The sequence below is a fragment of the Lissotriton vulgaris genome, chromosome 5 (assembly GCF_964263255.1).
Source record: "Lissotriton vulgaris chromosome 5, aLisVul1.2, whole genome shotgun sequence".
NCBI classification, from domain to species: domain Eukaryota; kingdom Metazoa; phylum Chordata; class Amphibia; order Caudata; family Salamandridae; genus Lissotriton; species Lissotriton vulgaris.
In genome coordinates, this window is record NC_141693.1 from 1,698,324,395 (window position 1) to 1,698,338,456 (window position 14,062).

Genomic DNA, 14,062 nt, shown 5'->3' on the forward strand with positions numbered 1-14,062 from the left:
CTCAATCTTTTTTTTACCACTTCCGATTGCTGCTTCTCATTCTCAAGGAGACAGTTTGCATTAGTGCAGTGAGTGAATATGTTGGTGGCAGGTGTTGCATTCTAATAGGTGGTGTCATCTGCCAATGGCTTGATCTCTTGACATGGAGGGATATCTGGATCTTTTCATTTTGCTGGTTGGAGTGCTCAATCTTCTCAATGTTCATATTCATGTGCCTCGCCTATCTCAATGCCTTTGTGCACATGTCCCACTTCCACTGTCTGTGGACATGTCACCCCCTTTCCAAGTGATCATGTCTTCCTGTCCCAGCATCCCTGCCTCCTGCTCCAGTGTGCATGTACTTCTCAGTGGCCATATACATGCGTCTCATTCCAGACCTGTGACCCCTGCTCCGGTGTCTGCAGGTACAGCAGTTAGTGGGGCCACACGTGCACAGTTCTAGCAGTTAGTGAGGTCTAACTTACACATTTAAACCGGTTAGTGAAGTCACACTTGCTCAGTGACAGCGATTAATTAGGTCACACTTGTGCATTTACAGACATGGGCAGTCACATTGGTTAGTGAAGTAGCAATTGTGCAGTTGCAGGAGATCATACTCGTGCAGTTACCGCTGTTGGTGAGGCTGTGCACTTACAGCAGCTAGTAAGGTCAGAGTTGTGCAGTCGCAGAGGTTAGCAAATTCCCACTGCTGCATTTATGACAATTATTCAAGTCAGAAGCGATTTTCTGGTCTGCACTTGTGCATTTAAATCCCTGGCAGAGACAGGTACAGTACCATCATGTTAATAAGATACCCTGAGAATGATTGAACACCGTCGAATACATCGACCCCCATGCCATCGCAAGGCTGGTCTTGGCACGGCCTGGCCTAAGGGTTGGCTGGAGGAGACGTTGCTTACCTTTGAGGCCAGGTTGTCCACCAGAGCGATCATGGAGTTCTTGAACATAGTGGCCGCAGTCAAGGGTCGCTTGGTCACTTCTGTGATGCTCAGCTTCCCTTCCGGCCACATGCCCTTCAGGATAGGATTGGAGCTGTAAGTATAAATGGAAGAGAAGCATACTTTAGGAAGGGACAGTGGACATGAAGGATTAGCAGCAGTGGGCAGCCGTGGCTTGCCATTGGTTACATCTGGCCTCGACCTTGGTTCCTGTGGACTCAGGGAGCATGATGGCAGAGGCAGGAACTGAAAATAAACATGGCTCTATGAACACTGTGGACTCAGTAGCATGAAGGTGGGGACTGAAAATAAACATGGCTCTATGAACACTGTGGACTCAGTAGCATGAAGGTGGGGACTGCAAGTAAACATGGCTCTATGAACCAGGTGGACTCAGGGAGCATGAGGGCAGGAACTGAAAATAAACATGGTTCCAGGTGGACTCAGTAGCATGAAGACAGGGAGTGCAAGTAAACATCACTCTAGCAACACTGTGAACTCAGGGAGCATCAAAGCAGTGGCAGGAACTAAAAAGTAAACATGGCTCGAGGATTTCGCTAGAGCTATCTGTGTGCGATCGAGTCACAAGTCTGACTGATCAAAATACAGTTCGGAGGGTTAATGTGCCTTCTGCAGAGCACAACATCTTCACGTGTAGTTCAATAATTTGAATTTTATGTAAAATGATCGCAGAGTGACTCGTGTTACCTTCAGGCCACACGTTACAATCTTTGTGATAATGGTCACTGAATTATGCACTTGTATCAAAATCGGCATCTAACGTGCCGGGAATATGTTGAGCACTTTGCGGTGAGTTTTTTCAACCTTTAGTTATTATAAGTTTTCTATTCTGGGTTAATTTCGGCAGAAATAAACACTTGTTGGGAAGTGTTATAAACAAATCGCAATCAGCGTATTGACACATATTGAAAAGTAAGCCAAGCATTCTTAAGGGGCATGTATGGGCCTAAACCTCTTACAGAGAAATAAAAAGTCAAAGATCTCTTTCAGACATCAGAATATCTCTTAGCAACTTGTGAAGTGACAAGCTGAGTGTCTTTGTTTGCAATGATTGGAGTCTCTCGGAGACTGCAGGGAGGAGCCAGGCTCCATTTGGGATCCTTCGACCTCCAACTTGTCAGTTCGTGACTAAGACAGGACCACCCTATTACAGCACTGAAAAGGGATTGGATACTGCAATGTCATTGGCAGTCAATGGGTGCATGAAGGGGTGGATGCTGTGATGTCATTGGCAGTCAACGCGTGCATGATGGGGCGGATGCTGTGATGACATTGGCAGTCAACGGGTGCATGAAGGGGTGGATGCTGTGATGTCATTGGCAGTCAACGCGTGCATGATGGGGTGGATGCTGCGATGTCATTGGCAGTCAACGCATGCATGATGGGGTGGATGCTGCGATGTCATTGGCAGTCAACGGGTGCATGAAGGGGTGGATGCTGTGATGACATTGGCAGTCAACGGGTGCATGAAGGGGGGATGCTGTGGTGTCATTGGCAGTCAACGGGTGCATGAAGGGGTGGATGCTGTGATGTCATTGGCAGTCAACGGGTGCATGAAGGGGTGGATACTGTAATGTCATTGGCAGTCAACGGGTGCATGAAGGGGTGGATGCTGTGATGTCATTGGCAGTCAACAGGTGCATGAAGGGGTGGATGCTGTGATGTCATTGGCAGTCAATGGGGACATGAAGTGGTGGAGGCTGTGGTGTCATTGGCCGGTAACGGGTGCATGAAGGGGTGGATGCTGTGATGTCATTGTCAGTCAACGGGTGCATGAAGGGGTGGGTGCTGTGATGTCATTGGCAGTCAACGGGTGCATGAAGGGGTGGATGCTGTGATGTCATTGGCAGTCAACGGGTGCATGAAGGGGTGGATGCTGCGATGACATTGGCAGTCAACGGGTGCATGAAGGGGTGGATGCTGTGATGTCATTAGCAGTCAACGCGTGCATGATGGGGCGGATGCTGTGATGACATTGGCAGTCAACGGGTGCATGAAGGGGTGGATGCTGTGATGTCATTGGCAGTCAACGCGTGCATGATGGGGTGGATGCTGCGATGTCATTGGCAGTCAACGCATGCATGATGGGGTGGATGCTGCGATGTCATTGGCAGTCAACGGGTGCATGAAGGGGTGGATGCTGTGATGACATTGGCAGTCAACGGGTGCATGAAGGGGGGATGCTGTGGTGTCATTGGCAGTCAACGGGTGCATGAAGGGGTGGATGCTGTGATGTCATTGGCAGTCAACGGGTGCATGAAGGGGTGGATACTGTAATGTCATTGGCAGTCAACGGGTGCATGAAGGGGTGGATGCTGTGATGTCATTGGCAGTCAACAGGTGCATGAAGGGGTGGATGCTGTGATGTCATTGGCAGTCAATGGGGACATGAAGTGGTGGAGGCTGTGGTGTCATTGGCCGGTAACGGGTGCATGAAGGGGTGGATGCTGTGATGTCATTGTCAGTCAACGGGTGCATGAAGGGGTGGGTGCTGTGATGTCATTGGCAGTCAACGGGTGCATGAAGGGGTGGATGCTGTGATGTCATTGGCAGTCAACGGGTGCATGAAGGGGTGGATGCTGCGATGACATTGGCAGTCAACGGGTGCATGAAGGGGTGGATGCTGTGATGTCATTAGCAGTCAATGGGTGCATGAAGGGGTGGATGCTGTGATTACATTGGCAGTCAACGGGTGCATGAAGGGGTGGATGCTGTGATGTGATGGGCAGTCAATGGGGGCATGAAGGGGTGGATGCTGTGGTGTCATTGGCAGTCAACGGGTGCATGGAGGGGTGGATGCTGAGAAGACATTGGCAGTCAACGGTTGCATGAAGGGATGGATGCTGTGATAACATTGTCAGTCAACAAGTGCATGAAGGGTGGGATGCTGTGATGTCATTGGCAGTCAACGGGTGCATGAAGGGGTGGATGCTGTGATGTCAGTGGCAGTCAACGGGTGCATGAAGGGGTGGATGCTGTGATGACATTGGCAGTCAACGGGTGCATGAAGGGGGGGATGCTGTGGCGTCATTGGCAGTCAACGGGTGCATGAAGGGGTGGATGTTGTGGTGTCATTGGCAGTCAACGGGTGCATGAAGGGGTGGATGCTGTGATGTCATTGGCAGTCAACGGGTGCATGAAGGGGTGGATACTGTAATGTCATTGGCAGTCAACGGGTGCATGAAGGGGTGGATGCTGTGATGTCATTGGCAGTCAACAGGTGCATGAAGGGGTGGATGCTGTGATGTCATTGGCAGTCAATGGGGACATGAAGTGGTGGATGCTGTGGTGTCATTGGCAGGTAACGGGTGCATGAAGGGGTGGATGCTGTGATGTCATTGGCAGTCAACGGGTGCATGAAGGGGTGGGTGCAGTGATGTCATTGGCAGTCAACGGGTGCATGAAGGGGTGGATGCTGTGATGTCATTGGCAGTCAACGGGTGCATGAAGGGGAGGATGCTGTGATGACATTGGCAGTCAACGGGTGCATGAAGGGGTGGATGCTGTGATGTCATTAGCAGTCAATGGGTGCATGAAGGGGTGGATGCTGTGATTACATTGGCAGTCAACGGGTGCATGAAGGGGTGGATGATGTGATTGGCAGTCAATGGGGGCATGAAGGGGTGGATGCGGTGGTGTCATTGGCAGTCAACGGGTGCATGAAGGGGTGGATGCTGTGATGACAGTGGCAGTCAACGGGTGCATGAAGGGGTGGATGCTGTGATAACATTGTCAGTCAACAGGTGCATGAAGGGGGGGATGCTGTGATGTCATTGGCAGTCAACGGGTGCATGAAGGGGTGGATGCTGTGATGTCATTGGCAGTCAACGGGTGCATGAAGGGGTGGATGCTGTGATGTCATTGGCAGTCAATGGGGACATGAAGTGGTGGATGCTGTGGTGTCATTGGCAGGTAACGGGTGCATGAAGGGGTGGATGCTGTGATGTCATTGGCAGTCAACTGGTGCATGAAGGGGTGGGTGCTGTGATGTCATTGGCAGTCAACGGGTGCATGAAGGGGTGGATGCTGTGATGTCATTGGCAGTCAACGGGTGCATGAAGAGGTGGATGCTGTGATGACATTGGCAGTCAACGGGTGCATGAAGGGGTGGATGCTGTGATGTCATTAGCAGTCAATGGGTGCATGAAGGGGTGGATGCTGTGATTACATTGGCAGTCAACGGGTGCATGAAGGGGTGGATGCTGTGATGTGATTGGCAGTCAATGGGGGCATGAAGGGGTGGATGCTGTGGTGTCATTGGCAGTCAACGGGTGCATGAAGGGGTGGATGCTGTGATGACATTGGCAGTCAACGGGTGCATGAAGGGGTGGATGCTGTGATGACATTGGCAGTCAACGGGTGCATGAAGGGGTGGATGCTGTGATAACATTGTCAGTCAACAGATGCATGAAGGGGGGATACTGTGATGTCATTGGCAGTCAACGGGTGCATGAAGGGGTGGATGCTGTGATGTCATTGGCAGTCAACGGGTGCATGAAGGGGTGGATGCTGTGATGTCATTGGCAGTCAACGGGTGCATGAAGGGGTGGATGCTGTGATGTCATTGGCAGTCAACGGGTGCATGAAGGGGTGGATGCTGTGATGACATTGGTAGTCAACGGGTGCATGAAGGGGGGATGCTGTGATGTCATTGACAGTCAACGGGTGCATGAAGGGGTGGATGCTGTGAGGTCAATGGCAGTCAACGGGTGCATGAAGGGGTGGATTTTGTGATGTCACTGGAAGTCAACGGGTGCATGATGTCGCGTTCACCACCCCGGACATGTTAGAGAACTGATGTCCATGGGTGGAGGGCGCCCTTGATGCCAGTGAAGAACTCAGTAACTCGAGAGTAGTTCTGCACTCTGGGTGGGGACTCCTTTGGAACAGAGCAGAGAAGTGACAGAAGGATCAGTCTGAAGGGAAGCAAAGGAAAGGGAGCCAACAAAACATGTAAAGGGCGAGGGGCTCAAATTGAAGACTGAGTATCCTATAGGAGAATGTCTTAAATCAAGTGCCTAGAAGAGTCTGGTCACTATGCAGAGCTAGGCAGTTGTAACATGTAGGTGTAATGGGACAAGAGTGGAGGAAAGACAGGAGGGCTTGGAACGAAGTCCTCGAAGGGGGAAGGTATCCACATTTCTGATATGCCTGCAACACCTACCGCCACGAACACAACATATCATTCTAAACCTCCTTTTCACTTGAATATAAGAATCCAATGGCTGGACATCTAATGTCTCGGGGCGGCACCCCTAAGCAAGCTAAGGTGGCTACTAACCCACCATTGATCCAACGCCACAGCCAGAGGAATCATGCGCAGCCCGCCAAGATGGCTGCCAACAATTTACACCTTTGTGAGCATGAAGTCTTCTATGTTAGGAGTCTGCCTTTCCACAAAGTGGCCTGATCTGACAAAGACCCATCTGGGTAGCAGAAAGGGCAAAACCTGGCACCGGTCTGCCGGCTCATGACTGTGGCCAATGCCTGTTGGGTTCCTACCTGTTGTACATCAGGCGCTTGAAATCCTGGAACAAGGTATCCTTGTTTTTGTCGATGAATCCAACTACAGAGTACCTGCAACAAAAATAAAGAGCATCAGCTGTGTCGAACCCTAATGTACAAGAAAGCATTGGCAAAGACAGTAGGTCTGGCACTGGCTGCCAGCCTAGTGGGATTGCCAATGTGTTTGGGTTTTTAATGTTTTAGTAAAATGTTTTTACAAATCCATTAAAAACCGCGCAACCTGGAATGCAGCCACATTTGCATGCAGAGGTGGTCATATTTCAATGCTTTTGTGAACAAGCTTTCCAAAAATATTCAAAGATGACTTCCAGTGTTTGCTCACACTCAAGCAGATGCCTTTGAATGTTTTTGCAATAAGGTTTTCCAAAAACATACAAAGATGCCACCCATAAAAATGCACGCACAGGCGGCCATCTTTATACGTCTTAAAAGCCCATTTTTAAGTGGTACCACTTGCAGAGCACATGAGAGATGAGGAGCAACACCAAGTGGTACTGAGTGCCCAGTGGCAGCATCCAGGGAGCCAACAGGCCCTCACAAAGTTAAATAAATAAATGTATTTTTAAAATAAAAAATCATTATGCCAGAAGTCCTGGAGAGTGAAGGGGACTCCTTCTTTGGCAGGAGTGCACTTTGTGCACAAGCAGTATAACAAAGGAAGCCAGTGGCTAAAGTGGGCTGAGCCGTTCACCAATTTTGTGTGGCGGGCGGAAGCAAAACGTGCATGACACTGCAGAAGATCAATGGATGAAGTGGGCTGGATGAGAGCCGATACTAGTAAATAAATCATACATATGTATTTTTATTTAAACCAAACGTCTTAAATAACGCCGGACACAAACAAAGGCGCCTGATGGCCAGGTCTGCCTGCGTCTGTCGAATACAGGAAGCCATCTCAGTACCCGCAGCAGGAAGTGTATTTTGTCTCAGCCAATCCAGACAGAGGGGAAAGGTCAAACTGAAACAACATGCCACTTGTGAGTGATCCGCAGACAAACTGCGTGGTGTTAATGAAAGATGGAATTGGGCTGCTTTTTGTAAATAAAACATAATAAACTATAAATGATGGCAATTAAAATAATGTGACGGGAGATGACATCAGTCAAACATAGTGTTTATGGAGTGAAGGAGCAGGAGCTCAGGCGTCTGTAATAATTCCAGCATGGACTCAGATTGTTTTCAAGCTTGAAGAGTTTTGATGAATTATTCGTAAACAAGTAAGCCCGCCCACTTCTGGGGACCCATAGCAGGAAATTGTGCATGGTCCCAACCGACTAGTTTTTGTGAAATACTCTAGCGATCTCTGAAAACCCACTAGTGTGCCACTGTGTCCTGTCTTTTTCCGCCTCCCAAATACTCGCCCACGTTCCTCACTACCCACAACAGGATTTACAAGAAGTCCCGAACAGAAGTGCGCTATCCCAGCCCTCCATGGAAGACCACTCGAAGCGTCTCATGGACTGGCATGTCCCTCCTGATAACCACACCATCCCACTTCCAATACCCAAAACAGGAAGCCTCACATCGCCCAGGCCTACTCAATTCGCTGAATTTACTATTCCTGTCTGTCAAATCCCAGAATGTGTTGAGCAGGAAGTGTCCCATGGCCCCAGCTTCTGTGGAGTACGCCAACCCATCAGTCACTCTGTTGTGACCATAGAACGTCCCACACCGTCTTGGCCTGCCTGCTTCTGCTTAATTTACTAATTCAGCAGCCAGAACATGGCAAGTGACCCAACATTCCCCTTTTGTCAGTCGCGTCCTAAAAACGTGGATTTTTGCTACCCCAGATCACCTGGCACTATCTCTTATTTAAACGCTTTACTCAGTCATCCTCTCCTCCGTGAAATCTACTAGATGTCCTTTTCCGCTAAGCGCCAAGATGCTCCTTGGAGTGAAAGTTGTGCTATACAAAAAAACTCTCATTCAATCATTCACACTACTCTGTATCTCACAGGGGCAGGAATGCCAAATGGCTCCGAAATACCACACTGCTGGTCATGCCAACCCGTCTCTCAGAATGCATATCACAGACCGTGACACATTGCTTCAACCCCAGACCCTGTGCCCATTCACAACACCCAAATACCCAGAACAGAAGTGCCACATGGCCTCAACCTGCTTCTGCTGCCAGCCACACTACCTAGTCAGTCAATATGCAGGACACAGTAAGAGCCACGTGGCCCTGTGCTCTTCTACATGTCAGTCACACTAGCCCACCTCTCCAGACAGAGGTACATGAAATAACACACATCGCCTCCTTACAACCCTGCTGCCAATCAGTCATCCTCATGAAGCACACAGGAAGTGCCTCATAGCACCAGCCTTCTCACTGCTGCCAGCTCCTCAACATAGGGAATGGAAGAGTGCCGTGCAACTGACATGTCTCCTTGTGCCAGGCGACCTCCTCATCGCTCCACTGAAGGGCCGTGGAGGGTCCTATGGTGGCAGTTTGAACCCCTGCTGCCTGCATCACCACCTAATCTTTCAGTGTTTCAGTATACAAAACCCAAACTGCGGAGACCGACCCAGACCACGTACAGATTCACGACATTTCCTGCCTGTCCGCTGCTGCCAGGCAATGCCGCATCCCTCACTACCCGGCTCGCACCACACTCCAGCAACTGGCACCAAAGCACCACTCCCAGAGTATGCTGACCGCAGGACACAACCCTTTCCAGAATATCACTGCTACTCTTACACTTCCACTCTCAGGCAATTCTTGAAATTGCACAGATACGCAAACTGGCAGTCAAGGGGCTTACTTAAGGGGTCTTTGTAAGATCACTGCTGGGTGTCCTCGTACTCTTCAGTGACCCGTAATCAGCATGGCTTCAGGCGCAGTAAGTATTTGTTTTTCCACATGGAGCCCTGGATGTCAGAAGAGAAGGGAACCAGGGAGTTCTTTATTCCCTTCGCATTGACAGAAGAGGCTGCAAACCCTGCACTACGCCGAGATGTTAGTCAATTTAGTGATTCCAAATGCAACTGATGCAGACCCTTGCGCCGCTTCCCACTTCCGTTTGCAGATGGGCAGTTCTGCCAAGAGGATAGATGCCCAACTGAAGGGTTGATCGCCCATAAGTTAAAACGAGGCCACTTACCACCACTGTGTGGAATTGCAAAATTACATTTCAACAAGACCTACTCCGCACATACTCACACCACATCTCCAGCGTAGTGCTTGATCCGGAAATCTCGGTCAAACTCCAGGGATTTGTCTGTGGCGCACACCTGAAAAATACAAACATTGAGAAGCTGTCCTACGTCATCGAGGCAGCGTCATGTGACATACAATGGACGAGCTCTCCTTTTATGATCTGAAATCCCAATCATTGTGCACATGCCTTGCATAAAAAATTAAATCACAAGGTCAACAAGTTAAGGACACGTACTGGGGTAGACCTACGTGCTTACAGATGGAGAGACATCAATGTAGCACATGCAGCAGATCATGCTCCCCTCCCAGCCTTCAACATGCTTGGATTTATTAAACAAACCATCCATGGCCTTCATGTAGTGAAGAGGCTATACACTGAGGACATGCCTCAGAGGACAGAGCTCCAGGCCTGGCTACAGACAGGAATACAGGACATAAAACAGAGGCCAAGCACGACCAGCTCAGAATGGCGATACACAGGCGAAAAAAGCTATCGGGTCTTTCGGAGCACACCTCTAGCAGACTCAGCCTGGGGTCGGAGCAGCAGGCTGCTCAGAGGAGTTCTTAAGAGAGAGTGGGAAAAGGGAAAAAAGAGATCAGAGCAGATTTAGAATCAATCATAGACAAAAGATGGAAATAAATAAAGAGAGAACAACAATAATAATAGGAATAAAAAGCCAGCAACAGAATGTCAAGAAGACAGACAAGAGGAAGAGAGAAAGAAAGAAAGAAAGGAGAGAAAGAAAGAGAAAAAGAGAAGGAAAGAAATAAAGAAAGCAAGAAATTTGGAATAAGAAACATCAAAAAGAAATGAACATATGATCTCATAAAGAGTGCAGATGCTGGTTCTCGGGAAATCTAACACTAAGCAGTTGCCTAACCAATAGCAGCAAATGGCACCAGAATGAGCCAAGAAGCATCAAATGTGATCCCTAGTAAAGGGCGTAGGGACTTTGGGAGGGCAAAACGTCACTTTCGCTTGGGTACCAACATCCTTGCACCAGCTCTGGCGAACGCGTGCCTAATCGGCAAGGTTGCACTGTCACTCTGCTGCAAGAACTTGAAGATTTTAATACCATCTACAGAACATAGATGGAACTGCTTGAAGCAATGTGAGCCACTGATAATTACTCTGGGCATATTCCATACAACTGTTTTTAGCTCATCTGTACAACTACAGAAAGGTTTCAACCACATACAAATCAGCCTTGGTTTGCTCCAACAGAAACAGTCTTCCTCTGATCTTTCTAATTGCGCCAAGCTCCTTGCATTGCGTTCAATCAGAACACCCACATGTGGGTGGGGGATCAGTCAGGGTCTGACGGTGACTCGTTGATCCTGGATACTGGCCAGACGTGAAGCCTGCTACAGGTCTTAGTTGGAAGATTGTGGCACTCTGTAACTAGAGCAAGGTTAAGGCTTGTGCAGAATGGTTACTAGGGCAACCAACTTCTAAGCGACCCCTTGGTAAAGAGATCACGAATGTCACAAGTCCTGCTGTGATAATACGGATCAGGGCCAGCTATAGCACTGGTGATGCCTGGTGCAACAATCTTTTTGTTGCTTCCATCTCATCCCTCTCCATGCACTTCACTGCTCTGCTTCCCTTTCACCCCTCTCTATGCACCTCACTGCTCCGTTTCCATCTCCTCCCTCTCTATGCACCTCACTGCTCTGTTTCCATCTCCTCCCTCTCTATGCACTTCACTGCTCTGCTTCCATCTCACCCCTCTCTATGCACCTCACTGCTCTGTTTCCATCTCACCCCTCTATATGCACCTCACTGATCTGTTTCCATCTCACCCCTCTCTATGCACCTCACTGCTCTGCTTCCATCTCACCCCTCTCTATGCACCTCACTGCTCTGCTTCCATCTCACCACTCTCTATGCACCTCACTGCTCTGTTCCCATCTCATCACCCTATATCTCCTCAATCACCTTCATCTCTCTCTCGAGCTCCTCTCACTCTTTATTTATTTTTGACATTTGTACAGGGCTCTGTTACCCGAGGTAGGTGTCCTGGCGCTAAGTGTTACTCCTGAGTTAGAGACAGGTTAGAAAATCAGATGGTAAACAGCCAAGTCTTTAAAGCTCTTCTAAAGGCCATAGGGTCCGTCAGTTTTCTGAGGGCGTGAGGCAAGGCATTCCAAGCTTTGGCTGCGCCCAGCACAAAGCTTCTGCCTCCCCAGTGTGGTTCCGTGGTTCCGAATTGGGTTCGATAGTTCCGAACCCGATTTATAAAGATCGTCGGAAATGGACGACTTTGGTCTCTACAGACCGCAAATGGCGAGTGTAACGTGTCTGTGTGTTTTCGTATGAATCGATATAGGAGAACACTCTGCATTTGAGGATTTAGTCTGAACCTCCGGGTTCCATTTTGTATGTGGCAGCCATTTTGTGTGGTTGCCCTAACATAGGCCCAATGACTGCGGCCGAGAAAGTCCTTGACACGTACGCCTTAGCTGACTTCTGGTTGACCTGGCCGAACTGACTCCTCGCCTGAGGCGAATCCCGCTGAGCCAGTTCCTTGTGCAGCAGCTGGCCTGACAAAGATCAAAGGACAGGACGTGTCCGGGTTTATGGTACACCGTTCCCACCTCCTCTATCTCCTTTCCATCTGTTTCTGCCTTTCCTTTACGACATGTTCATCGATCTGGGTTGAAGGGTTTATGATGGGTTTGTCCCGCCTGATCGAACAGGAAACCAAGCATGTGTGCGATCGTTTTTGGTGGGCTGGACAACGGAAAAGGGGATTGTTTTTGCCTGTCGTCATTCGCTACTTTTGAAATGCTACATTGCTATTGGTCAGTTTGTATGCACCAAATGTAAATTGTAATGTTGCCAGAGGCGTAATTTTCGGCATAAAAGACCGTGTTCCTTTCATAGAAGTGTGCAGTCTCTGACGAACTACCCGTGTGTACTTCGTTGATCTCTGTTCCTGGTTGCAACCAATAAACTTTGGTCTTTGACGTCATCAAGAAGTATCCTGTGTCTCTGTTTGCCAAGACAGGGGAATTCGGGGTCTTTGGGTGTTGCCCTGACACCGCTGGGTTACCGGATTAGTACCGGTTCTGAAAAACCCAGTACCTCAATTGGCGCCCACGTGGGGCGACTTCAGCGGTACCGGTCCAAGCCAGAGGTTCGTGAGAAGCTTCGTGAGAAAATTCTGGAGGAAGGCCAGCCACTTCATCGACCCCTGTATGTCGTCGTGGTCCGAAAGTCTTTGCTGCGAGGTTTCCCGCTTTCCGACGGCTACGAAGGACTGCTGCCCTGACTGTCGCCCTGTTTTGGAGCCTTAGACGTTTGTAGAGCGAGACGATTGACGGGTCTTCTGGTGACGCCAGACAACTCAGTTAAGTATAGACGGAGCGTCTCCTAGTCCTTAGTTTGTTTTGTATCCTTTAGTGGATAGCTTTGATTTGGTACCTGCAGGACCCAAAGCCAAGGGATTCGTATATTCACGAGATTATCAATTTAGATTCCCCTTGTTGTTTGAAGCTAGACTAGTGAGCAAGATGCCTGGTTTTAGCAGTCTTAGAAATGTGTTCAGTTGTGGTACTTTGAGGGATACCCGGTTAGAGGATTCGTGTCCGGTTCCTCCGATCGGAACTCCTACATACGAGTTGTATGTGAAACATGGTGTAGGTCCTATTAGCTACAATGAGATTTGGGTAAAATACACGAAGAGTGACGGTGTCCTACAGTGGCCCCGTTATGGTAGTTTCGAGACAGAAGTCTTAGATAACCTTGAAGTGAAGTTGTTCAAGAAGAAAGCCCGGCCGGCGATGTTTGACTCTTTCCGCATATGGCGCAAAGAAGCCAAACAGAACGAAATAAAGTTAGCGAAGAAGAATAAGAAGGGTATGTAAATGGTGCAAGCTGCCGTTGCATACAGAGATAATGAAGAAGAGAAAGAAAGTGAGCAGATTCTTAGAGTGAAGAAGTTAGCGGTAGACCGATGCTACCCGGTATTGCCGTCTAAAGAGCAGAAAGACGAGAAGGATCTTACAAAAGATCCTTTAATGTCGCATTTGTTAAATTCACCCCCACCTTATGTGCAGAATGGTTGTGGCCGTGCAAGTGCTGGTTGCTTTGCCTCCTGTAATTCCTCCACAGCCAGCTCCTTCGTTGGCTACTGTCCCTTTGGCGCAACCTTCTCAGGGGCTGCCAACTTTGTCTCTTCCTGCTACTACTGCCTCTATGCCTGTTCCGACTATGGATCCTTCTACTACTGTTTCGTCTCCTCTTGTCCTTCCGACTACTCCTTCTCCTAGACAGCGGATGACCGCTGCTTTTTCTGGTTTCTTGACTCCTTGGTTGGGACAATTGGGTATGTCTTCTGTGAGCGAGCGTAGACAGCTGCGTAGTCAATTGCCCGATACAGATGAGCGAGTGGTTTTGAATCATATGGCACGT

General features: G+C 49.1%; 1 protein-coding gene across 2 annotated transcripts in view; it reads right to left on the minus strand.

Moving 5' to 3' along the window:
• MYO1D (myosin ID) overlaps positions 1-14,062 on the minus strand; it is a 512,976-nt gene that overhangs the window by 269,596 nt on the left and 229,318 nt on the right. For both annotated transcript variants that reach the window (XM_086923844.1, XM_086923845.1), the window contains exons 12-14: positions 9,649-9,719; positions 6,462-6,536; positions 900-1,032 (exon numbers count right to left, since the gene is read on the minus strand). In XM_086923844.1, the coding sequence (XP_086779970.1) occupies positions 900-1,032; positions 6,462-6,536; positions 9,649-9,719 (279 nt within the window). The remainder of the gene's footprint in view (positions 1-899; positions 1,033-6,461; positions 6,537-9,648; positions 9,720-14,062) is intronic.